This window comes from Bos taurus, chromosome 14 (assembly GCF_002263795.3).
Source record: "Bos taurus isolate L1 Dominette 01449 registration number 42190680 breed Hereford chromosome 14, ARS-UCD2.0, whole genome shotgun sequence".
NCBI lineage: Eukaryota > Metazoa > Chordata > Mammalia > Artiodactyla > Bovidae > Bos > Bos taurus.
In genome coordinates this window covers 55,997,782-56,024,983 of record NC_037341.1, presented here as the reverse complement: position 1 = coordinate 56,024,983, position 27,202 = coordinate 55,997,782, and the positions used below count along the sequence as shown (strand labels likewise).

At 36.0% G+C, this 27,202-nt stretch overlaps 1 protein-coding gene across 2 annotated transcripts in view; it reads left to right on the top strand.

The window, feature by feature from the left end:
• The first annotated feature begins 1,207 nt into the window (after positions 1-1,207).
• The window catches only part of EMC2 (ER membrane protein complex subunit 2), a 52,898-nt gene continuing 26,903 nt past the window's right edge, over positions 1,208-27,202 (top strand). The window contains exons 1-5 of one of the 2 annotated variants that reach the window (XM_005215583.5): positions 1,208-1,282; positions 8,045-8,158; positions 8,674-8,738; positions 12,883-12,968; positions 20,521-20,578. In XM_005215583.5, coding sequence (XP_005215640.3) covers positions 1,243-1,282; positions 8,045-8,158; positions 8,674-8,738; positions 12,883-12,968; positions 20,521-20,578 — 363 coding nt within the window. In that variant the 5' untranslated portion in view covers positions 1,208-1,242. The remainder of the gene's footprint in view (positions 1,283-8,044; positions 8,159-8,673; positions 8,739-12,882; positions 12,969-20,520; positions 20,579-27,202) is intronic. The other variant, NM_001080327.1, reaches the window with a different exon arrangement.

Sequence of the window (27,202 nt, the reverse complement as noted above, 5' to 3'; positions counted from 1 at the left end):
TTTATGTTTTCATTGGTTCAAATACTAAACATATGCTTATCTCATAAGTGTTAGTCACTTAGTCGTGTCTGACTCTTTTCGAACCCACGGACTGTTGCCTGCCAGTCTCCTCTGTCCATGGGCTTCTCCAGGCGAGAATATTGGAGTGGGTTGCTGTTGCCTGCCAGTCTCCTCTGTCCATGGGCTTCTCCAGGCGAGAATACTGGAGTGGGTTGCTATTCCCTTCTCCAGGGGATCTTCCTGACCCAGGGTTGCAACCCGGGTCTCTTGCATTGCACGCAAACTCTTTAACGGTCTGAGTCACCAGGGAAGCCCAAATATACGCTTATGACCCTCAATTATTTTGCTTCCAATGCAGACATTTCCCACCCCCTCCCCCCCCGCCCCCGGCTCCAGGTTCAAAGGTTTCCTGAAATCAATTAGCCTGGAGGTTCCCCCATGCGATTAAAGAGGAGGAGCGAAGTGCAGGGGCTGTGAAGGTCTCATTTGATTTGTATATTCATTCATATTTCCTTATAATCATTATATCGACTGCTTCTATGGAGTTTCAAAACTAGAGTGGCAAGCAGACAGTGAAGCACGGGGAGCGTTAACTAAGGGTTTAGCGCGGCACGATGCCCTTCGTGTAAACATTAAGTCCTCGGCCACAGGGGCATAATGTACAAACACAGAACCCTGCTTAGTTCCTCAAACAGATTTAAAGAACATTTTTTGAAGTGGATCAGTTTTGCCGAACATTAAAAAAGAAATCGAAGGCAAATCCCTTCACTGAAGGAGTAAAGTTGGGCACAGATGAGAGATTCGAGCAGAATGCTGCACTGCAGCAGGTCATGAAGAGAATAAGGTACTGATTAGGGAGTGAGCAGAGAATGAAGCACCCATGTAGAAAAAAATGAAAAACCGGGGATGGCATACATAAAAAAAAACAAAACAAAAACAAAAACCAAGAAAACAACCCAGCTTTTGTTAAGTCATGGTAAAACACACACCTCAAGCCAAGCCGGCTCCAGCGGCTCCGCCGAGGTGTCCTCACAGTCCCAGCGCGCCGCGCGCCGCCCAGCTCGCTCCGCCCAGTTCCCCGACTGCCCTAAGTTAGAGCCGCGTGCACGTGCGCAACGGATCCCGCCCCCTTCGCTCCCTCGGCCAATGAGAACTGGTGTCGTAATTCGCCACTGCTTGGTATCGTGTCGCGTGACCACGTCTCCCCGCCCCCTCACCCAGCCACCTCCAGGTTCTGAGAAGATGGCGAAGGTGTCAGAGCTGTACGACGTCACTTGGGAAGGTAACTGCGGGCGGGGTGGCCGCGGAGAGACCGAAAGCCGCAGGAGGCGGTTCGGGAGTACCTGCTGCCCTCGGAGACCTGGATTCTCCGTTCTCTCTTCGGCTCTAGTCCGGCCGAGCTGGGGTGATAGCTGAGGTAGTTGGCTGAGGTGGAGGTGGAGGTGGAGGCTGACCCCTTCCTTGGTTCGGCCTCTGACTGGAGTCTGCAGTGGTCCTCACCGCTTGGGTCGGTAGACTGACTGACTGACCAACCGGCCTACCACTGCGCCCACCCAGCGGCCAAGGGCAGCTTCATCTATAAGGCAACCGGGATCTGCGGCTGTCACACTTTTCCTGTGGCTGCTGGGCGGCGCGGAGGAGGCGGGATAGCTGCCCGCTGAAGCGTCTTTACAGCCGAGAAATCCAGGGCCTGTAAAGGTCCTTCAAATACTCTGTAAGGGGTAACAACTCTGTGTAGTAAAGTGTTTGGAAAACCCGTAAACATATCTGATTATTTCCCCTGCCAGTTTACATTCCCTTCTCTCTTCAAAACTGGGTTTCTGATTTCCCCCCTTTTAAAATGATCCCCTGTCCCACTCCCCTCAAGACGAATTTACACACACGACCCAACTTGCTTCTTATTCCCTGCCAGTAATTCCTTTTCTGAAGGTGAAATAAGTTCTCGTTTAATGAGGTGGAGTTGGCTTTAAATTTTGAAGCAGTCAAACTTTGAACCAATTCTGAAAGAGATTTTCCCTTAAAATCTTGAGTGGGAGGAGTGCATGCTTAAGAAAAGAACCTTGAGTTTCTCTAAGGCATGGAATTTGTGTAATTGAAGTTTATATATCCAGCGTTTCACAGTAGACTTCAGTAGCTTGTTTGTTGGGATATTTCAATGATGTTATTTATTTAAAATATTTTATTAACGCCTAATGACATGTGGACTGAGAGTTGTATTGGTTGTTCAGTGTCTAGTAAATCTCTCGAATATTGAAAGTTGTGAACAATAATGTTAAATGGCAAAATTCCTTTATTCTGCAACTAATTAAGTGATTTATTATTGGTTTTGTGGCCTCTAGCATACTGTGAACCACTGTGTTCCTACCTGTACTGGGCAATCTATTGAAGTATTATGTTCTTAGTGCTAGATCTTGACGATACCAAATTAAGTAACACACAGTCCCTACCTTTAGGGAGCTCATAATCTGGTGGAGAAAGATAGACTTGTAAAAACGTAGTTTTAAAAGGCTGTGTCAGGATATATTCTTTTCAGTAGCTATGTGGCTATTATTTTTAATGCTTTTAAAAAATGTTTCAAATAGTTCATGGTTTTTTTGAAAGTGCTATTTTGAAGGTATGTTCAACATAAATTTCCTAGATGATAATATCATGTGTAGACACATAGGAAACGAGTAGATGCAGTCGAGGTGATTTAACTGAGTAGCTTAGACCTTACACTCTGGATATTGTAAAGATGAGTGACATAATTACTTAGATGAGTAAATAATTACTTCACAGGTTTGTTGAGGAACAAAAGGGAAAAAATATGTTGAAGTGCTTTTAAACTATTAAATAACATAAAAAAAAAATGATCTGGCTCCTGCCTGTGTCTCCAGCTTTATCTTAAGCTACTCTCCCAGTTCTCTGGTAGCTCGGATGGTAAAGTGTCTGCCTACAGTGCAGGAGACCCAGGTTTGATCCCTGGGTCAGGAAGATCCCCTGCAGAAGGAAATGGCAACCCACTCCAGTATTCATTCCTGGAAAATCCCATGGACTGAGGAGCCTGGTGGGCTACAGTGCATGGGGTCGCAAAGAGTCGGACACGACTGAGCGACTTCACTTCACTTCACTCCATTCTCCCCCATTACTCTTTGATCTGGCCATGCTGGCTTTTGTTGAATTCCCTATGTGCCATGCTCCTCTTGTCTTAAGACTGGACATAAGCTATTCCTTCTGATCAAAGTGTTCTTACCTCCTTCTTCTAGTCTTATACTCTACCTATTATACTCTATCTGATTTCTTAGAATTCTGCTCAAAAGTCACATTCATACTTCAGAGAGCCTTCCCGCCCCCCTTCCCGCCCCCACTCCCCATCCCCTCCCATTCCTATCCCCATACCAAAGTTTAAAAGAAAAAGACAACAAAAAAGCAACAAAATTTACCCTTGGTCTTTTAACTATGTATCCTCATACTATTGAAATACTTACCAATTGTGTTACATTTAAAAATTTTGTCTCTCCTAGAATGAAGAGAAGGCCCAGGCCTTTCTTGTTCTAGAGGGTGACATACTGGAGGAATTCAGTAATCTGTTGACTAAATGAATTATTAGTAGGATTAAAAATGAACATTAGGGACTTCCCTGGTGGTCTGGTGGCTAAGACTCTGTGATCCCAATGCCATGGATCCAGATTTGATCTCTGATCAGGGAACTATTGATGAGCCTCATCTAAGGGTGAGCATGCTGCATCTAAAGATTCCACAAGCCACAACCAAAAGAAAAAAAAAAAAGCCCCAAAGATCCTGCATACTCAACTTAAAAAAAAAAGAAGATTCTGCATGATGCAACTAACCTGGTGTGGCTAAATTATACATATACACATACATATATATAAGAATGTTAACAAATCATCACAAAGAAAGACTAAAGTAATTTTTTTAGTGTTGGAATGATTTTTTTAGTATCTTAGATGGTATACTTAACAGTATACCATTTGCTCATTTATAATTAATGAGTAGAATTAAAATTGTATTTTAGGGCACTTATAGGAAAAGAATATTATAGATTTTTCTTTCAGAGACTTAGGGTAACAAGAGGGTGATGGGAGGACCCTCAGGGATAGTTTTTTGTTTCAATTTTTTGCAGGAGGGAGTGTCAGTTGACCTGTGTCTTTTAAGAATTCCATTGAATACCATCATTAATTTAAGTAATGGAAATTGTTAGTTCAAAGACTCGTGTGATTCTTGTAATAGGAAAATTTATCACATATTTATAAAAGACATATACTAAAACTCTTAGTCTTTATTGGGCTCTGTAAAAAAAAGTAGGTATATGGTTTATTTATTCAGCCAGTTGAAAGTTACTGATGTTTATTATTAAATATATAGAGGAATTTGCAGGTGGGAAAGAGAGTTGAAGGAGGGTATAGTCAAGTCAGGTCTCTTGAGAATAGGGGGTTTGGGCAGAGTATGGGTAGGATGCCTAGCACAAAGCCTGGCCTATAATTGGCATTGAATGAGTATTTGAAAAAATAATTTATTGAAAATGAGGGGATTTTAGTTGTATATTCTCACTGTCTCTACTTCTCTTTATTCAGTCAAACAACCACAAATTGGTTTCAGTACTCTATTAGTTCAGTAAAATTTCTAGAGAGATCTAATGCCCAGTCTAATGTATCTGTTTTGTACATCTATTACATTTGTCATTGCAGATCATTCCCTCTGAACAATTCTTTTGTTGGTTTCTTAATAGCATTAGGCTCTCTTATTATTTTTCAGAACTTTGCTGCATTCTCTACATCCGTTTGCTCCTTAATTTTTGATGTCCTCAGTAGTCCTTTCCTTAGCCCTCTTATTAATTTGTTATTGGTGATGATGAATCCTGAGTTCAATAGACTCCTGACTGATGCAGACATAGATGTTATGTGGTCTGTGAATGTCCTGAAATCATATGCAAAATTGAATGTGTGTGTGTGTTTTCTCTTTATTTATTTTTTTAAATGTATTTGTTTTTAATTGAAGGGTTGGTTTCTACCAAATATCAACATGAAACAGCCATAGGTTTACCCATGGCCCCTCCCACTTGAACATCCCTAAGAATGTTTTTTTTTTTTTTCTTTTTTTTTCCTAAGAATGTTTTTAAACATGTACATATTTCTGGAAAAAGTTGGTTCAGAGGTTTCATCAGCTTCAAAGAGCTTGAAAAAGATTTAATGTCTTCTGTGGGTAATCATCTACACCTAGCTCTAATTACTGTATTAGTCTATATGCTAAATGACATATTAAACATATATTTCAGTACTTTGCGCCAGGCACTGTTCCCATTATGCAGCATTCTTAACTTGTAAAAAAAGCAATAGAATACAAAGGTTAAACTAAACGGAACAGATCAAATATGGAGTCAGGTTTGTTCTTCCCTATTTTACCCTGCTCTCTTAATTTTTCCTCTTCTGGTGACTGAAGCTTCAGATTTTTTTTTCTCAGGGTCTCTAGGAGAAGTCTTTGACAGAGAAACATGTTCCCCACCCCTGTAATGGGTTATATAAATGAAGAATTAACCTGAGCTCCATTTTGCAATGTCCAGTAGAAACTGCTTTCCTTTCCTTTGCCCTCTCCCCCTAATCTAGGTGTGTTGGGCAATTTCCCAGTCCCTTAGCACATTCAGTCAGTTCAGTTCAGTCGCTCAGTCATGTCCGACTCTTTGCGACCCCATGAATCGCAGCACACCAGGCCTCCCTGTCCATCACAAACTCCCGGAGTTCACTCAAACTCATGTCCATCGTGTCGGTGATGCCATCCAACTATCTCCTGTTGTCCCCATTTCCTCCTGCCTTCAATCTTTCGCAGCATCAGTGTCTTTTCAAATGAATGGGTTCTTTGCGTCAGGTGGCCAAAGTATTGGAGTTTTAGCTTCAGCATCAGTCCTTCCAATGAATATACAGGACTGATTTCCTTTAGAATGGACTGGTTGGATCTCCTTGCAGTGCAAGGGACTCTCAAGAGTCTTCTCCAAAACCACAGTTCAAAAGCATCAATTCTTTGGCACTCAGCTTTCTTTATAGTCCAACTCTCACATCCATACATGACTACTGGAAAAACCATAGCTTTGACTAGAGGGACCTTTGTTGGCAAAGTAATGTCTCCACTTGTTAATAAGACCATTTTTTTGTAAATTCAGGTAGGGTCTATTATCATCTTATGATTATTTGTGTTTTCTTTTGTAGACTTTGAACTGTACATATAAAAGTAGTGAAAATCCCACGTGTTTCTCTTTAATTTATTCTCTAGAAGAATAGCATATTGTTATTGATAATTTAACTCATGTATTCAGTAACATTCAATAACAACTCAAATCAGCTATTTAAATCTATACAACATGTGTGTCAGTAGAAGGAAGAAGGTAACTTTATATGAATATGTAAGATTTTTCAGAGGTAAGAGTAGAAAGTATGTATGTACCTGGTGAATTGGACAGTTCATTCTACCTTAACTATATAAAAAAGGGATCTTTTTTTCTGATTAGGTACTCTCCCACCCCCAGTTATAATGCTGTTCTTTGAAATTCCAGAGTTCCCTATCGTATTATAACATGCAAAGTTGTTCTCTCAACTTTCATTGTTTGCTAGTGCCTTTGACCTTACTTTACATTTTCGTTTTATTATTTATTCTTTTTATTTTTATTTTTATTTTTATTTTTTTTTTATTTTTATAAAAATATTTTATAAAAAAATTTTTTATAAAATTTTATAAAATTTTATAAAATTTTATAAAATTTTATAAAATTTATAAAAATTTATAAAATTTTTTATTTTTATAAAAATATTTTATAAAAAAATATAAAAAATATAAAATAAAAAAATAAAAAAATATAAATATAAAATTTATAATTAATATAATTATATATAATATAATTATAATATAATATAATATTATTATTATATATTATATATAATATATTATATTATATATATATATATAATATATATATTATATATATATATATATATATAATATATATATATATTATTATAATATATATATATATATATATAATATATATATATTATATATATATATATATATATATATAATATAATAATATATAATAATATATAATATATAATAATATATAATAATAATAATATAATTATAATATAATATAATATAATTATATATAATATAATAATATATAAAAATATAATATAATTTATATATATAAATATATAAATATATAAAAAAATAAAATAAAAAAAATATAAAAAATATAAAATAAAAAATAAAATAAAAAAAATATAAAAAAATATAAAAAAAAATATAAAAAAATTTTATAAAATTTTATAAAATTTTTTATTTTTATAAAAATATTTTATAAAAAATTTTTTTATAAAATTTTATAAAATTTTATAAAATTTTATAAAATTTTATAAAATTTTATAAAATTTTATAAAAAAATATTTTATAAAAAAATATTTTTATTTTTATTATTATTCGTTTTATTCTTTATATATAAGCAAAAATTTCCTTTGTCTTAATTTTTCTGTGTTGATTTCCTTATGTACTTGTATTTTGTATGTTATATGGACTGTTGTAGTAATGTTTTAAGGGAGTTTTGTGATAAATGTTCCTTCAGTGCTGATAGCCTAATATGATACCCTTATTATGAAAATTTTATATTCTTGAGTCAGTGGAGCACTTTGAATTTTTTGAGAGTTCAGTGTGTAATATTATTCAGTTTTCTGAAAAAATAATCCTTAGCTTTTGTCAAATTCCAAACATTGTAACCTCAAAAAATCATGATCCATAGTTGCCTGAAAGGATAGAGGATCTTTGTAGCAGATCAATGCCATATAGTAAAGATAGCTGTAATATCAGTTGCATTTTCAGTCTTCTAAAGGATCTGTTGCTCTTGTTAAATTGATTTTCCACTTTATGAAATTTGAGACACCACAGATTTTACATTAGTGTGAGTGTATTTTCTTTACACAAGGTGAAAGTTGATTTCATCTTGTCAATTTGTTTGACATTAATCAAATATTTGTATATATAATTGCAAGCTTATTTTTTTCAGAAATGCGAGATAAAATGAGAAAATGGAGAGAAGAAAACTCACGAAATAGTGAGCAAATTGTGGAAGTTGGAGAGGAATTAATTAGTGAATATGCTTCTAAGCTTGGAGATGATAGTAAGTTTTTAAATCTATTATGTTCATGCTCAGCACATGTTTCATTTACAGTTTAGTTTTTTTTTTTAATCCTGCCATTATGATTTTTCTGCCCTTAATATCAATCCATGATTTATTAATGTTTAAAATACTTCTCAGGAAGTCTGAATGATAACTTTTATTTTTAGAGGGACTTATAATTATTGGTAGTAGTGAAGCTATCAAATAGACATTTTTGTTTTAAAGCTCACAAGGCTGTAGTCCTGGGCAGATCAAAAATGTATTTCACAATGAATCTTTTAAAACAGGAAAGTTATTAAATAATGACTTTTTTTTAACCTGGTAAGATATTAAAATATTATGCATTGCTAAAAATTTCAGGATGCTTTTTCCTTAATTCCAGATGTAATATAATAAATCACTTTTCAGTTGTAAATAATGTTCTTTAAAATATCAGAAGCAAGAAAAATTCATTATCTAATTTCTGTTGTGAGATTTTTATATTAAATTCAGTTTTTTCCTGTTTGTGTATTTAGTTTGGATCATATATGAACAGGTGATGATTGCAGCCCTCGACTATGGTCGGGATGACTTGGCATTGGTGAGTATATTTTATGTTATATTTAATTTCCTTCACAAAGTATGTATAAGCAGTATGTGGCTTGTAGTGAATGCTTTCTGTAGCTGCTTTTTAGTGCTAGTCTTGAGTTGGTAGGACGGACTAGGTACTTTGGGACACATTATGTTTTTATATCTTTTTAGCAATCCTGAAAAGTAGATATTTAGTATCCCAGTTTCACTGAAGAGGTTAAATTAGTTGGTGAAGGTAGTTTACTTAATAGGTGGTTTATACTATATTATAGAGTTAAACATATAGTTTAAAACAGATTTGTCTTTTGGGTTGTTAAATGGCTTATGTTGTATATAACGTTAAATGTTGTTTTGAGATATTTTAAATGTATATCTTAAAATTATTAGAAAATCCTAACATGTACAGACGGAGAAGGCAATGGCACCCCACTCCAGTACTCTTGCCTTGAAAATCCCATGGATGGAGGAGCCTGGTAGGCTGCAGTCCATGGGGTCACTAGAGTCGGACACAACTGAGCGACTTCACTTACACTTTTCACTTTCATGCATTGGAAAAGGATATGGCAACCTACTCCAATGTTCTTGCCTGGAGAATCCCAAGGACGGGAAGCCTGGTGGGCTGCCATCTATGGGTCCACAGAGTCAGACACGACTGAAGCGACTTAGTAGCAGCAGCAGCAACATGTACAGAACATGACTTAAAATACTCATCAGATCAGATCAGATCAGTCGACCAGTCGTGTCCGACTCTTTGCGACCCCATGAATCGCAGCACGCCAGGCCTCCCTGTCCTTCACCAACTCCCGGAGTTCACTCAGGCTCACGTCCATCGAGTCAGTGATGCCATCCAGCCATCTCATCCTCTGTCATCCCCTTCTCCTCCTGCCCCCAATCCCTCCCAGCATCAGAGTCTTTTCCAATGAGTCAACTCTTCACATGCGGTGGCCAAAGTACTGGAGTTTCAGCTTTAGCATCATTCCTTCCAAAGAAATCCCAGGGCTGATCTTCAGAATGGACTGGTTGGATCTCCTTGCAGTCCAAGGGATTCTCAAGAGTATTCTCCAACACCACAGTTCAAAAGCATCAATTCTTTGGCGCTCAGCCTTCTTCACAGTCCAACTCTCACATCCATACATGACCACAGAAAAACCATAGCCTTGACTAGATGAACCTTTGTTGGCAAAGTAGTCTCTGCTTTTGAATATGCTATCTAGGTTGGTCATAACTTTCCTTCCAAGGAGTAAGCGTCTTTAATTTCATGGCTACAGTCACCATCTGCAGTGATTTTGGAGCCCAGAAAAATAAAGTCTGACACTGTTTCCACTGTTTCCCCATCTATTTCCCATGAAGTGATGGGACCGGATGCCATGATCTTCATTTTCTGAACGTTGAGCTTTAAGCCAACTTTTTCACTCTCCACTTTCACTTTCATCAAGAGGCTTTTTAGTTCCTCTTCACTTTCTGCCATAAGGGTGGTATCATCTGCATATCTGAGGTGATTGATATTTCTCCCGGCAATCTTGATTTCAGCTTGTGCTTATTCCAGTCCAGCATTTCTCATGATGTACTCTGCATATAAGTTAAATAAGTAGAGTGACAATATACAGCCTTGATGTACTCCTTTTCCTATTTGGAACCAGTCTGTTCCATGTCCAGTTCTTACTGTTGCTTCCTGACCTGCATACAGATTTCTCAAGACGCAGGTCAGGTGGTCTGGTATTCCCGTCTCTTTCAGAATTTTCCACAGTTTTTTGTGATCCACACAGTCAAAGGCTTTGGCATACGCAATAAAGCAGAAATAGATGCTTTTCTGGAACTCTCTGGCTTTTTCCATGATCCAGCAGATGTTGGCTGTTTGATCTCTGGTTCCTCTGCCTTTTCTAAAACCAGCTTGAACATCAGGAAGTTCACAGTTCACATATTGCTGAAGCCTGGCTTGGAGAATTTTGAGCATTACTTTACTAGTGTGTGAGATGAGTGCAATTGTGCGGTAGTTTGAGCATTCTTTGGCATTACCTTTCTTTGGGATTGGAATGAAAACTGACCTTTACCAGTCCTGTGGCCACTGCTGAGTTTTCCAAATTTGCTGGCATATTGTGTGCAGCACTTTCACAGCATCATCTGTCAGGATTTGGAATAGCTCAACTGGAATTCTCTCACCTCCACTAGCTTTGTTCGTAGTGATGCTTTCTAAGGCTCACTTGACTTCACATTCCAGGATGTCTGGCTCTAGGTGAGTGATCACACCATCGTGATCATCTGGGTCATGAAGATCTTTTTTGTACAATTCTTCTGTGTATTCTTGCCATCTCTTCTTAATATCTTCTGCTTCTGTTAGGTCCATACCGTTTCTCTCCTTTATCGAGCCCATCTTTGCATGAAATGTTCCTTTGGTATCTCTGATTTTCTTGAAGAGCTCTCTAGTCTTTCCCATTCTGTTGTTTTCCTCTATTTCTTTGCATTGATCGCTGAAGAAGGCTTTCTTATCTCTTCTTGATATTCTTTGGAACTCTGCATTCAGATGTTTATATCTTTCCTTTTCTCCTTTGGTTTTCGCTTCTCTTCTTTTCACAGCTATTTGTAAGTCCTCCCCAGACAGCCATTTTGCTTTTTTGCATTTCTTTTCCATGGGGTATTTAAGTGAGGCCTGATGCATTATGAAAGTAAGTTGTAATTTAATTTTAATCAATTTTAAAGAAAAATAATAGCTATATTTTTAAACACTCATATGCTAGGCATTATTCTAAATGATTTACATCATTTTTATTTTTATTTTGCATGCTTTATTTGATCTATATAATTATTTCTTAATTTGACTTGTTTCATAGTATCACTATATTGATTGTATAAATCAGGAAGCAGTGGTTTCTGTTTTGTAATCCTGACCTCTTTAGTGCTCCTTCATGCTGCTTCCTCATAAGCCAAGAAGAAATACAAAAAAACAGTACCAGAGAGTAGAAATACCTGGATAACATATACAAGTCTAATGGGCATTGTCCTTTTCATTGTAATTTATGTTAGCAGTACATTTATTCTGGTGGAGTTGCCCATGATAAAAAATATTCCACAAAAGCTTTGTATTACCTTTAAAACCTATGAGGCATAGTCTTTTGAATACCAAAGAGGTGGCAGCTTATTTTTTGCAGAAGATTTTGAAATTATTTTTTGTATAGCAAAATGCCATTTGATAAAGTAGGAGATCAAGTGAGTAGATAACTTTTTTTGTAACAGTATTTTTTTAATGGTTCAGAATTTCAGCACAGTTAGCTTGACTGAACTAGTACTATGAGTTTTGCATGATATTAGAGAACTAATTGAACATCATTTTCAGTTTTAATTAACTTGAATATTTTTATTATAGAGTTTACAGACACAGACTTTGAAGCTATATGCCAAATAATATTAAAACTTATTTTCTTATGATTAATAATCTGTTCATTAGTTAAATGCATTTTTAATCACATGTTTTGGGGCACTAGAAAGGATCATTTTTATCATCCTTAACATTTCTAAAACTCTTATAATCCCTCATGCTCAATAAATATTTGATTATTTGTTTAGTTGAGTTGATGGGTGAATTATGAATATCTGCCAAAAGAAGATTGGTACTCCATTGATACTGTGTCTGTATTTTATGGCCTTAAATCAGGACAAGTATTGTGACAAGGTGATTGATTAATATATTATTTGAACAAGGCAAAATTAAAGTGTTAATAATATTTGATCGAGACTTCAGTGTACTACCAAAGAGCTTAATCTTTATCTAGAGACTGCTTATGCAGTTGTTAGGAAGAAAAGGCCAGTAAACTGTTGTAGTTAGTTAAGATGGGCTTGATTCATTATGGAAGCAGTTTTTAAGGAGGAGTGATATGATAGTATTCAAAGAGTTATTAGTGGATCCCATAATCTCATTTTCTTAGTTAAGAGTTTGACTAGTTTCTGAGAACTCACTATTGTCCTCACTATAAATTCACAGTTGTTCTTTCACTCCATTTTTCATTACTGATTAATTTCATTTATGTCATTAGATCTCAGTAATGAAATTATTTAAGAAGATACACTGAAGACTATGAAAGGCATTCCTTGTAGATCATTTAGTATATGTAGTGTAATTACTGTCCGTCAAGTCTTTTTATAATTTTTTTCTTTTTTAGTTTTGTCTTCAGGAGTTGAGAAGACAGTTCCCTGGAAGTCACAGAGTCAAGAGACTAACGGGCATGAGATTTGAAGCCATGGAGAGGTAACTGAATCTTACAAATAGTGTGATCCTGTTTTCAAATGGCAAACATGGGGTCTTAAATTTAGGTCCTCCTGCACCAGTGGCAGCATCATTAATTATGCAAGATCTTTTGCTACTCAGCTTCAGAACAGTGTCAGAGTACTTCTCAGCATCAATCCTCCAAGTTATTACTCTTAGATAGAATTTGACATATGACTTGAATCCATTTATCATCTTTGGCCTTGTGGAATGGGATCATGCTTTGGAGTAAGAACTGGCTTCATATCCTATTTCTAAGGATTTATTGTCTATTGACCTGGAAAATTATTTAACTTCTTTAAGTTTTTTCAGTCTTATTCTTCTATAAAACAAGAATATTACCAGCTTTTCAGGGTTGTTTTGAGAATTAGTAATGATATATGTATAGTACCCTCACAGGCACTCAAAATATAGAAGCTATTATATATATATATATATTTTTTTTTTTTTTTTAATTGAGATATAATTTATATAGGGACTAAGACTAAGGGGAAAATATGCTCAGTCATGTTTGAATCTGGAGTGGGTTGCCATGCCCTCCTCCAGGGGATCTTCCCAACCCAGGGATGGAACACAGGTCTCCCGCATTGCAGGCAGATTCTTTACCTGCTGAGTCACCAGGGAAGCCCGTAATTGATATATAACATTATATTAGTTTCAGGTGTATAGCATCATTATTTGATAAATGTATATGTATATTGTGAAATGATTACCATAATAAGTTGAACATCCATCATCATAGTTATAAATTTTTATTTTCTTATAAGAATGTTTAAGATTTACTCTGTTAGCAACTTTTAATTATACAACACAGTATTGTTAGCTATAATAAACCATGTTGTATTATGTCCCAGACTTAATTTATTTTATAACTGGAAGTTTGTACCTTTTGACCACCTTCACCCATTTCTCCCACTCCCCATCCCCTCCTCTGACAACCACTAATCTGTTCTATGTATCTATGAGTTCATGTTCTCTTTGATTCTATATGTAGGTGAGATCACACAGTATCTTTCTTGGTTTGACTTACTACACTTAGCATAACGCCCTTAAGGTTCATCCAGGTTGTCATAAATGGCAGAATTTCTTTCCTTTTTATGGCTAATATTATATTGTATTAATATATACAGTTAATCTTTGAACAGCATGGGTTTGAATCATGTGGATCCACTTAACACATAATTTTTTATTGATAGTAAATATTACAGTGCTGCACAGTCTGTAGTTGTTGAATCTGTATGTAGAATCTTGAATAAGGAAGGACCAAGTATATGGAGGGCCTATTCTAAGTTATATATATATACGGAATTTCAACCTGATGGAGATTTGGTTTTTAAACCTACGTTTAAGTTATTATGTATTACTTATGGAATTTCAACTGTGATGTAGGCTTTCCTGATCTCTGTATTGTTCAGGGGTCAAACTTCTTTATCTATTTATCTGTTGATAAACACTTCTGTTATTTCCATGCCTTGGCTAGTGTAAATAATGCTTCAGTGAACATGGGGCTTCAGATATCTTTTCAAGTTAGTGATTTTATTTCCTTTGAGTGAATACCCTAAATTGGAATTGACTTTATCAAATGGTAGTTCTATGTTAATTTTTTGAGGAACCTTTATATTGTTTTCCATAGTGACTGTGTCAATTTACATTCCGTCTACAGTCCAGTTCCCTTTTTTCCACATCCTTGCCAAGACTTGGTATGTTTTGTCTTTTTGATAATAGTCATTCTAACAGGTATGAGATGATATAACATTGTGATTTTAATTTTCACTTCCCTGATTACTGATGTTGAGTACCTTTTCATGTATTTGTGTGTCTTCTTTAGGAAAATGTATATTCAATTCCTGTGCTCCTTTTTACTTAGATTGCTTGTTTTTTTTTTGCTGTTGAATTATATAAGTTCTTATAATATTTTGGCGATTAACCTCTTATTAGATATGATTTGCAAATGTTTTCTCCCATTCCATAGGTTGCCTTTTCATTGTGTCGATGTTTTCCTTTGCTGTGCAGAAGCTTTTTAGTTTGATGTAGTCCCACTTGTTTATTTTTGCTTTTGTTGACTTTGCTTTTTGTGTAAAATTCAAAAAATCACCAATACTGATGTCAGGGAGCTTACTATTTATGTTTTCTTCTGGGGGTTTATGGTTTTGGATCTTCTGTTCAGCTCTTTAATCCAGTTTGAGTTTTTCTATGTGGTATAAAGACAGAGATCCAGTTTCACTCAGCTGTCTAGTTTTCCAACATCATTTATTGAAGAGAGTGTTTTTTTCCTATTTTATATTCTTAGCTCCTTTGTTGTAAACTAATTGACCATATATGTGTGGGCTCTCTGTTCTGTCCCATTGATCTATGTGTCTGTTTGTCAGTACCATATTGTTTTGATTACTATAGTTTTGTAATGTAGTCTGAAATCAGAGAGCTTGATCCCTTCATCTTTGTTTTTCTTCCTCATGATTGCTTTGGCTATTTGAGATCTTTTGTGATTCTATACAAATTTTAGGATTGTTTTGTTCTATTTCTTTGTGAAATGCCATTGGAATCTTAAGAATTGCACAGAATCTATAGATTTCTTTGGGTACTGTGGATATTTTACCAATATTAATTTTTCCAATTCTTGAGCATGAGATATCATCTCATTTATTTGTGCCTCATTTATTTGCATCAGTTTCTTTCATCAGTATCTTAAATTTGCAATATATAGGGCTTTCAATTCTGATTAAATTATTTCTAGGTATTTTATTCATTTTTATGCAGTTATAAATGGGATTGTTTTCTTAATTTCTCTTTCCGATAAGATTATTAGTGTATTGAAACAACAGATTTTTGTATATTGATTTTGTATCCTGCAATTTCACTGAATTTGTTAGTTGTAACAGCTTTTGATGGCATAAGCGTTAATTGTCTTCACCTGTCTGGCAGTTGTGGATGCAGTGGCTTTCCCTGTAAGTTTAGTTGTCTGATGGATCTAAGAGTAGTTGGTTTATTATGTTTAGCTTTTTCTTGTGAGTATAGGAGTGATGATTTCCAGTCTTTATGTGCCAGACCAGGAACCAGAAATCTGAGTATCTTTTCATGCAGTTGTTGGACATTTATATATGTTCTTTGGAGAAATGTCTGTTCACATTTTCTGTTTTTAAATTGGATTAATTTATGTCTTTTTATTATTTAGTTGTAAGAGTTCTTTATATATAGTCTAGATACAGGTCTTTTATCACATATATTTGATTTGCAAAAATTTTCTTGCATTACATGGCTTGTCTGTCACTTGTTCAGTGATGTCCTTTGATTACAAAATGTTTTGATTTTTTAAAAGTTAAGTTCACTTTTTCTTTTGTTGCTTATCATTTGGGTGTTATTTCTAGAAACCATTGTCTAATTCAAGGTCACAAAAATTATACCTATTTTCTTCTAAGTGTTTTATAGTTTGGGTTTTTACGTTGTGATCATTGACACATTTTGAGTTAATATTTTTTATGATATGAAGCAGATGCCAACTTTATTCTTTCTTTTGTAGATATCTGGTTGTCCTAGCACCAGAAAAAACTACATTCCCCATTGAATTGTCTTGGGCAATTACATCAGTTGAGTGTTAATTATGTGATTGTTTATTTCTGGGCTTTGAGTTCTGTTCCATCAATATATATGTTTATTATATACCACACTGTATTGAATCCAATAATTATATTGTAGCTTTGTAGTAGTTCTAAAATTGGAAAGTGTGTCCTTCAACTTTGTCCTTTTTTTTTTAAAGCTTATTTTGTCTGTTCTGAGTCTCTTAAGTTTTTATATTCATTTTATAGTCAGATTGTTGTTTCTTACCTTTATAACTTGGTGCTTTAGGTGAGACAGGGTTTACTTGTATTTCACTTGTATTTTTTTCTTGCAAGATTTATTGATACAGTTTTTCTTAACCCTTTTATTCCTTTGCTTTTGGCTTATCTGTTTTATCTATGTGTATTTTACTATCTTTGGATCTTCTAAGCAAAGGGCATGGATGAATCAAATAAAATAGTATTGCAGGTTCAGTTCAGTTCAGTCGCTCAGTCATGTCCAACTCTTTGCAACACCATGAATCACAGCACGCCAGGCCTCCCTGTCCATCACCAACTCCTGGAGTTCACTCAGACTCATGCCCATCGAGTCAGTGGTGCCATCCAGCCATCTCATCCTCTGTCGTCCCGTTTTCCTCCTGCCCCCAATCCCTCCCAGCATCAAAGTCTTTTCCAATGAGTCAACTCTTCACATGAGGTGGCCAAAGTACTGGAGTTTCAGCTTTAGCATCATTCCCTCCAAAGAAATCCCAGGGCTGATCTCCTTCAGAATGGACTGGTTGGATCTCCTTGCAGTCCAAGGGACTCTCAAGAGTCTTTTCCAACACCACAGTTCAAAAGCATCAATTCTTTGGCGCTCAGCCTTCTTCACAGTCCAACTCTCACATCCATACGTGACCACTGGAAAAACCATATCCTTGACTAGATGGACCTTTGTTGGCAAAGTAATGTCTCTGCTTTTGAATATGCTATCTAGGTTGGTCATAACTTTTCTTCCAAGGAGTAAGTGTCTTTTAATTTCATGGCTGCAGTCACCATCTGCAGTGATTTTGGGGCCCAAAAAAATAAAGTCTGACACTGTTTCCACTGTTTCCCTATCTATTTCCCATGAAGTGATGGGACCAGATGCCATGATCTTCGTTTTCTGAATGTTGAGCTTTAAGCCAACTTTTTCACTCTCCTCTTTCACTTTCATCAAGAGGCTTTTGAGTTCCTCTTCACTTTCTGCCATAAGGGTGGTGTCATCTGCATATCTGAGGTTATTGATATTTCTTCCGGCAATCTTGATTCCAGCTTGTGCTTCATCCAGTCCAGCGTTTCTCATGATGCACTCTGCATATAAGTTAAATAAGCAGGGTGACAATATACAGCCTTGACGCACTCCTTTTCCTGTTTGGAACCAGTCTGTTGTTCCAGGTCCAGTTCTAACTGTTGCTTGCTGACCTGCATACAGGTTTCTCAAGAGGCAGGTCAGGTGGTCTGGTATTCCCATCTCTTTCAGAATTTTCCACAGTTTTTTGTGATCCACACAGTCAAAGGCTTTGGCATAGTTAAGAAAGCAGAAATAGATGTTTTTCTGGAACTCTTTTGCTTTTCGATGATCCAGCAGTTGTTGGCAATTTGATCTCTGGTTCCTCTGCCTTTTCTAAAACCAGCTTGAACATCTTAATGCCTTATGTATATAGTTTTCAAACTGTAAAGACAATGTAAGTTTTCTAATAAAATACCAAAAAGACTAGAAAATCCTAAGAATTCAGATTATTAGTATCATTGTATTAATGAAATGAATGGTTTCCTATTTTCCTCTGTCATTTCCAGTATGTTTCCCAAAGGTTATATACCTGGGAAAAGATCCCCAGGTGATTCTCATGTACTTTGTCTTGTGAGAACCAGTGCTTTTTAGCATTAATTTTTGCCCTTGTTTATATACTTTATTGTTTTGTTTTATTATTATTTAATGATTTTATTTTCTGTTTCTGTAGTTGCAGATTCTTGTGAGGCTAGCATACCTATTATCAAATATTATCATGTATTTGATTTCCAAAGTGATATTCTTTTTCTAAGCTATTGCTAACTCTGATTAACTTAGGATGTAGTGATGCTGTTTGGCCTTTGCATGGTATAATCATATTTACAAATTAAGTCTGCTTTTAATTTTCTCAGTAGTCTGCTACCATTAGTTAAAATATTCTTATCTGTTGGCATGACTGTAATGACAAATACAGGCTTGATCATTAAAATTGTGGGGCAATGTTCGATTAAAGGACGTGTCATGTGATGATATAGAATATTCTATGTCTTGAGTATCATTAAGAGAAAAACTTAAAAAATTATCATAGAGACCTTAAGAATAGATCACAAGAGTATATCTTCTGTCCCTAGTTTTATAAACACTGCTATAAAATTTTTAAACATAGATTTTTGCTTTCTCTAAAGATCTCTATTTGGAAGTGAAGAAATTGATTGGAAGGGAGTTGGGGATTATGGATATGATTAAGAAGGAATTTCAGAATCACTTAGCTATATCCTTGTACTCCAAATAAGATTACCATATATAGGAGTGTATTGTTAGATAAAGTGCTTTATGTGGTATATGATGTATCACTCCTTTTCATTCACTATCATACAATGTTAATCTTGGCTTCTTAGTTTTATCCTGTCATATTTGATTATTTTTTCATTTGATAAATTTGTTTCCCATGTGAGATTGTGAACTATGGTGTTGGAAAAGACTCTTGAGAGTCCCTAGACTGCAAGGAGATCAAACCAGTCAATCTTAAAAGATATCAGTCCTAAATATTCATTGGAAAGACTGATGCTGAAGCTGAAGCTCCAATACTTAGGCCACCTAATGTGAAGAACTGACTCATTGGAAAAGACCCTGATCCTGGGAAAGACTGAAGGCAGGAGAAGGGGACAACAGAGGATGAGATGGTTGGATGGCATCAGTGACTTGATGGGCATGAGTTTGATCAATCTTCAGGAGTTGGTGATGGACAGGGAAGTCTGGCATGCTGCAGCCCATGGGGTCGCAAAGAGTTGGAAATGACTGAATGACTGAACTGAACTGAACTGATATGAGGTTGTAACCCAGCAGAGTATATTATGTGTACATACTTGGTTTAGTCACTAAATCATGTCCAATCTTGCGATCCCATTGGCTATAGCCCACCGGGCTCCTCTGTCCATGTGTGTGGGATTTTCCAGGCAAGACCAGAGTGGGTTGCCATTTCCTTCTCCAGGGGATCTTCCCCACCCAGGGATCCAACCCAGGTCTTCTGCACAGCAGGCAGATTCTTTACCGACTGAGCCACCAGGGAATTCCTTAATAGGTGCTTAATGAATTGAACTTTACCAGCTCAACTAAGAAAAACTCTCATAAATATTTATTAGAGGAGAATTAACACTTAGATTGGGGCTTCTCAGGTGGCTCAGTAGTAAAGAATCCCCCTGTGAAGCATTAGTGTGATCCTTGGGTTGGGAAGATCCCCTGCAGAAGGAAATGGCAACCCACTCCAATATTCTTGACTGGGAAATCCCATGGACAGAGGAGCCTGGCAGTCTACAGTCCATGGGGTCACGAAAGAATCAGACATGACTTAGAAAATACTTAGATCATTTCCTTGTGAAAATATTTGTTAAAATTAAACTTAAAAAATAATTTATTTGCTGTAATTCTAGGTGTAACTAGGACCACAGAGGTATCTCTTTGAGCTGTAGTTTTTACCTTTGTATTTAGACCAAGTCGAATCAGTATGTTTTTGAAGTAAGTTTTTCTATAAATATTTTATTTACGATTTTTTTTTTTTTGCTTAGAAAATGACATTGTATCAAACTTACTGTTATGTGAAGATCAGAAGATGCTTAGTAGTAATTGTAAATACATATAAAGTCTTCCCAGGTTAATCTTTTCTGTATTTACTATTTGTCATTAAATTTTAAGGTAATGATTCTTAATATTTCTTTTTCTTTTTAAATAGATACGATGATGCTATTCAGCTATATGATCGAATTTTACAAGAAGACCCAACTAACACTGTAAGTTAGCTGGTTGTCCTAAAGATCAGTTAATTCTGTGTTAAGAAGTGAAATTATTTTAGAAATAATGGAAAAATACACATGGAAACATTTTATTTTGTTATTTGAAATATCTCATGATGGGTCACTTGAAAAAAAGTAGGTTTTAACTCTTCAGTTAAATCTGACTTACAAGATCTCTTATTAGAAAGCAGCTAGTTGAAATTTAGATAGAATAAATTTTATGTGCTTATAAGAACAAACACTTGTCAGAACTTATAGTTTCTGTAATATTTTCAAGTTTATTAAATACTAACTTGTCTTGTTTGGGTAGTTATATTTTAGTTCTCTTATTGAAGAATGAAAGATGTCATCTCAGTAATTAATGTATGGAATTAATTAATGAAAGGCTTTTTGGTAGTATGACCTGTTATAAAAATATCCTGGTGAAAAAAATTTTTTTTTAATATTGAGAACATTTTAGTTTATTGGTATAATGGCTTAGATTATTTCTTTTAATATAATCCCACCCTAGGGAAATTTTCTCTGGTAACTTCCTAGGTGTTATGTAGATATTTAAATGGTAAGGATTCTCAGAATATAGAAATTCAGAGAGAAGTTTTGACAGCTGCAAGCCTATGTGTTATTAAAAAGCAGTTAATTTAGATATTCCAAATATCTAAAAAGTTGAAATTGAAAAAATTTAATAATCTTTTAATTTTATTTATCCTAATACGTTGCTCTCTGTTTTAATAAAATAATCCCTTATAAAAAGCACCATTTTTCATTCCCTGAAGATTTTCTCATGTACTTATTTGAGCTGTAAGATTTCACCAGTTTTAAAGGTATTCATTTTTTTTTTTGCAGGCATATATTGAAAATATGATACCAGATTTCTGAAAAACTTGTTTCATGTAATTTTCTCATGCTAGTTTAAAAATCGGTAGTTTGTAATGTATTTTTTAGAATTAGAAGTCAAATATTTCTGTGTCAGTTTAAGTTGGACATATTTTAAAGAAATTACTTCACTACAGGGTCTAAGACAATATGTAACTAAATATTATCCTGTCTTTGTAGTACTTACCATGTTTTATGACTTGGCTCCCCTCATAGATTATCTGAGGGGGTAGTAACTAAATCATTTGGTTGTTAGGTAAACATTTTAGAACAAAGTGACTGAATTCAGCTTTGTTAGATGTATTATTCTTTCATCAAATGTTATTTTTATCTAATCTTCTCTCAGTCCCTTCTGTCCTTCTAGAAATATTTATTTGAATATCTGTCAGGAGCCACCAAAGGGTTGGTGTTACTAAAAATAAAGACAGTATTTCTGTTACCATATCCATAGAAAGCACTGTGGTAGACATTAAGGGAGAAAAACAAAGCCATATAAGACCTAGAACTAATAAAGTCTGGTAGGGGAAGACTTTACTTACATTAAACAGTACAGACAGAGTGCCTGAAGAACTATGGATGGAGGTTCATGACATTGTACAGGAGGCAGGGATCAAGACCATCCCCAAGGAAAAGAAATGCAAAAAGGCAAAATGGTTGTCTGAGGAGGCCTTACAAATATCTGTGAATAGAAGAGAAGCAAAAGGCAAAGGAAAAAAGGAAAGATATACCCATTTGAGTGCAGAGTTCCAAGGAATAGCAAGGAGAGATAAGAAAGCCTTCCTGAGTGATCAATGCAAAGAAATAGAGGAAAACAACAGAATGGGAAAGACTAGAGATCTCTTCAAGAAAATTAGAGATACCAAGGGAACTTTTTTATGCAAAGATTGGCACAATAAAGGACAGAAACGGTATGGACCTAACAGAAGCAGAAGATATTAAGAATAGGTGGCAAGAATACACAGAAGAATTATACAAAAAAGATCTTCACAACCCAGATAATCACAATGGTGTGATCACTCACCTAGAGCCAGACATCCTGGAATGTGAAATCAAATGGGCCTTAGGAAGCATCACTATAAACAAAGCTAGTGGAGGTGATGGAATTCCAGTGGAGCTATTTTAGATCCTAAAAGATGAAGCTCTGAAAGTGCAGCACTCAATATGCCAGCAAATTGGGAAAACTCAGCATTGACCACAGGAATGGAAAAGGTCCGTTTTCATTCCAATCCTAAAGAAAGGCAATGCCAAAGAATGCTCAAACTACCACACAATTGCACTCATCTCACACTCTAGTAAAGTAATGCTCAAAATTCTCCAAAATTCTCTTCAAAATTCTCTGAAGCCAGGCTTCAGCAGTATGTGAACCGTGAACTTCCAGATGTTGAAGCTGGATTTAGAAAAGGCAGAGGAAGCAGAGATCAAATTGCCAACATCCCTTGGATCATCAAAAAAGCAAGAGAGTTCCAGAAAAACGTCAACTTCTGCTTTATTGACTATGCCAAAGCCTTTGACTGTGTGAATCACAACAAACTCTGGAAAATTTTTAAGGAGAGGGGACTACCAGACCACCTGACCTGCCTCTTGAGAAACCTGTATGCTGGTCAGGAAGCAACAGTTAGAACTGGACATGGAACAACAGACTGGTTCAAGATAAGGAAAGGAAAACTTCAAGGCTGTATATTGTCACCCTGCTTATTTGACTTATACGCAAAGTACATCATGAGAAAAGCTGGGCTGGATGAAGCACAAGCTGGAATCAACGCTGGGAGAAATATCGGTAACCTCAGATATGCAGATGACACCACCCTTATGGCAGAAAGTGAAGAGGAAATAAAGATCCTCTTGATGAAAGTGAAAGTGGAGAGTGAAAAAGTTGGCTTAAAGCTCAGCATTTAGGAAACTAAGATCATGGTATCCGGTTCCATCACTTTATGACAAATAGATGGGGAAACAGTGGAAACAGTGACAGACTTTATGTTCTTGGGCTCCAAAATCACTGCAGATGGTGATTGCAGCCATGAAATTAAAAGACTCTTGCTCCTTGGAAAAAAGGTTATGAACAACCTAAAAAGCATATTAAAACACAGATACATTACTTTGCTGACAAAGGTCCGTATAGTCAAAGCTCTGGTTTTTCCAGTAGTCAGGTATGGATGTGAGAGTTGGACTATAAAGAAAGCTGAGCGCCGAAGAATTGATGCTTTTTTTTTTTTTAATTTTATTTTATTTTTAAACTTTACATAATTGTATTAGTTTTGCCAAATATCAAAATGAATCTGCCACAGGTATACATGTGTTCCCCATCCTGAACCCTCCTCCCTCCTCCCTCCCCATACCATCCCTCTGGGTCGTCCCAGTGCACTAGCCCCAAGCATCCAGTATCGTGTATCGAACCTGGACTGGCAACTCGTTTCTTACATGATATTTTACATGTTTCAATATCATTCTCCCAAATCTTCCTACCCTCTCCCTCTCCCACAGAGTCCATAAGACTGTTATATACATCAGTGTCTCTTTTGCTGTCTCGTACACCGGGTTATTGTTACCATCTTTCTAAATTCCATATATATGCATTAGTATACTGTATTTATGTTTTTCCTTCTGGCTTACTTCACTGTGTATAATAGGCTCCAGTTTCATCCACCTCATTAGAACTGATTCAAATGTATTCTTTTTAATGGCTGAGTAATACTCCATTGTGTATATGTACCATAGCTTTTTTATCCATTCATCTGCTGATGGACATCTAGGTTGCTTCCATGTCCTGGCTATTATAAACAGTGCTGCGATGAATCAGGCTCTACTACAAAGCCACAGTTATCAAGACAGTATGGTACTGGCACAAAGACAGAAATATAGATCAATGGAATAAAATAGAAAGCCCAGAGGTAAATCCACGCACATATGGACACCTTATCTTTGACAAAGGAGGCAAGAATATACAATGGATTAAAGACAATCTCTTTAACAAGTGGTGCTGGGAAATCTGGTCAACCACTTGTAAAAGAATGAAACTAGACCACTTTCTAACACCGTACACAAAAATAAACTCAAAATGGATTAAAGATCTAAACATAAGACCAGAAACTATAAAACTCCTAGAGGAGAACATAGGCAAAACACTCTCTGACATACATCACAGCAGGATCCTCTATGACCCACCTCCCAGAATATTGGAAATAAAATCAAAAATAAACAAATGGGACCTGATTAACTTTAAAAGCTTCTGCACATCAAAGGAAACTATTAGCAAGGTGAAAAGACAGCCTTCAGAATGGGAGAAAATAATAGCAAATGAAGCAACTGAAAGACAACTAATCTCAAAAATATACAAGCAACTCCTACAGAATTGATGCTTTTGAACTGTGGTATTGGAGAAGACTCTTGAGAGTCCCTTGGACTGCAATGAGATCCAACTAGTCCATCCGAGGAAAATCAGGGTGATTTTCCTGATTTTTCCTGAAAATCAGGACTGATTTCCTTTATTCCAGTATTCCAGTATTCATTGGAAGGATTGATGCTGAAGCTGAAACTCTAATACTTTGGACCCCTGATACAAAGAACTGACTCATTTGAAAAGATCCTGATGTTGGGAAAGATTGAAGGTAGGAGGAGAAGGGGACGACAGAGGATGAGATGGCTGAATGACATCACCGACTCAATGGACATGAGTTTGAGTAAAATCCGGGAGTTGACTATGGACAGGGAGGCCTAACATGCTGCAGTCCATGGGGTCACAAAGAGTCAGATCCGACTGAGTGACTAAACTGAACTGAAACAGTAATGTTACTGTGTAGAAGTTTCATGGTTATATCCATAGTTAAAATTCAAGCTTTTATACTGCAGGGTTTTGGATTGTTTAACACTGACTTTATGACTCTTTCATCGATCTTGTGCTCCTGCATTCCTGGATATCCAGTATAAAAATGAGGTTATTCATTAAAGTTTTAAGGAGCTCTCTTTCCCTCTCATATGCATTCACTATTATTTCAAAAAATATTTGTTGAGTGCTTGCTTTGTGCTTGGTATAGAGACCAGAAGGATGATTTAGACATTATCCTTGACTTTGGTTTAGAGAGATAGCATGATATACTTAACAGATAATAGACCTTGAAATAGACTTACTAAATCCTGATTCTTTGGTGATTTGCTGCAGTATTTCTGAGCCTTGTAGGCCTTGATGGTTGAGCATGGCTTAATTAAGACAGATGACGGGCTGGGGAAAGACATCATATTCCATTATGTAACAAGTAAGCCTTAGGGTTATTAAAGTACAAGACTTACCTTGGGAGAAAAGAAAAAAGTGATTGAAGTGGAAGTTTCAGATTTAGGGAGGTTGCTAAAATGGGTCATCTCATCTATTTTTTAAAAATTGTGAAACGCTCTTTTGAAAAAAGTCATATGTATGCATATTAAAAATTACAAACAATACTAGCATATATGTTGAAAAATAAGTCCTCCGATCCCAGATCTCATGCCCTCCTTCACTTAGGCAAATGTTTCTTAAGAATTTTTCCAGAAATTTTTTCTCATGCACACACAAATAGGTCTGTATGCATGTGTGTGTATGTGTGTGTGTCCCTTTTAATAGGGAGAATGGTTGGAAATGCAGATGGTGACATACTCTACCTTTTACGTAAAAGTGTTCAGTTGTGTCCAACTCCTCTGTCCATAGCATTTTTCAGGCAAGAATATTAGAGTGGGTTGCCCTTTGCTTTTCCAGGGGATCTTCCCAACCCGGGATTGAACCTGTGTCTCTTCTTCTTTTTTTTTTTTTAATCCTTCCCTTCCCTCCCTCCCACCCCTGCTAAACTGTGTCTCTTGGGTCTCCTGCATTGGTAGGTGGATTCTTTATCCTCGAGCTCCCTGGGAAGCCCCAAACTCTACCTAAGTCATCTATGTTAGCACATCCTTTATCTCATCCTTTAAGTTGCTGCATAGCATTGTAGTATAAGGATGTATAATCCTTATTTTGATGAAAAACTTTCTTGAACTAATTAAGTCCCTTTGATATCTGATGCATTCCTCCCAGAAGCAGTGTTGAAGTGCGTGTCATTTGTAGAATAGATTCCTAGAAGTGAAATCTGAGTCAGGAGGTCCATGTATCTTAAAAGTTAACAGATACTGCCTAATTTCCCTCCACAAAAGCTTTTTAGTTATCTATACTCACTTACATGGTATATGAGAGTGCTTCTTTCCCAGTATCCTCCCACATGGTGTATTATCACCTTTTTTCATTTTTAATTTTTGCCAATGGTGGCTCAGACAGTAAAGTGTCTACCTGCAGTGCGGGAGACCCGGGTTCGATCCTGGGTTGGGAAGATCCCCTGGAGAAGGAAATGGCAACCCACTTCAGTACTCTTGCCTGGAAAATTCCATGGACTGGGGAGCCTGGTGGGCTACAGTCTGTGGGGTCGCAAAGAATCGGACACGACTGAGCGTCTTCACTTTCACTTTCAGTGTAATTAGTTAAATATATAATTTGCATATGAGAGATTCTGAGTATCTTTTAATATGCTTAAAAGGCCATTTTTATTTCTCTTTTTGAACTGCCTTCTTTAATGCAGTTATTTCATGAAATTTCATTTCTAGTCTTATTGAAGACAGCATGGTTCTAGCACTCTGCATAAGTTTAACCTACCCCTTCTTCACCACTGATTCACCACTGAGGAAGACTAGGGCTTTAAGGGGCAATATTTTATACCTTTTAGTTGGCTCATTGTCCTGAGTGATTGGCAGTACAAGAAG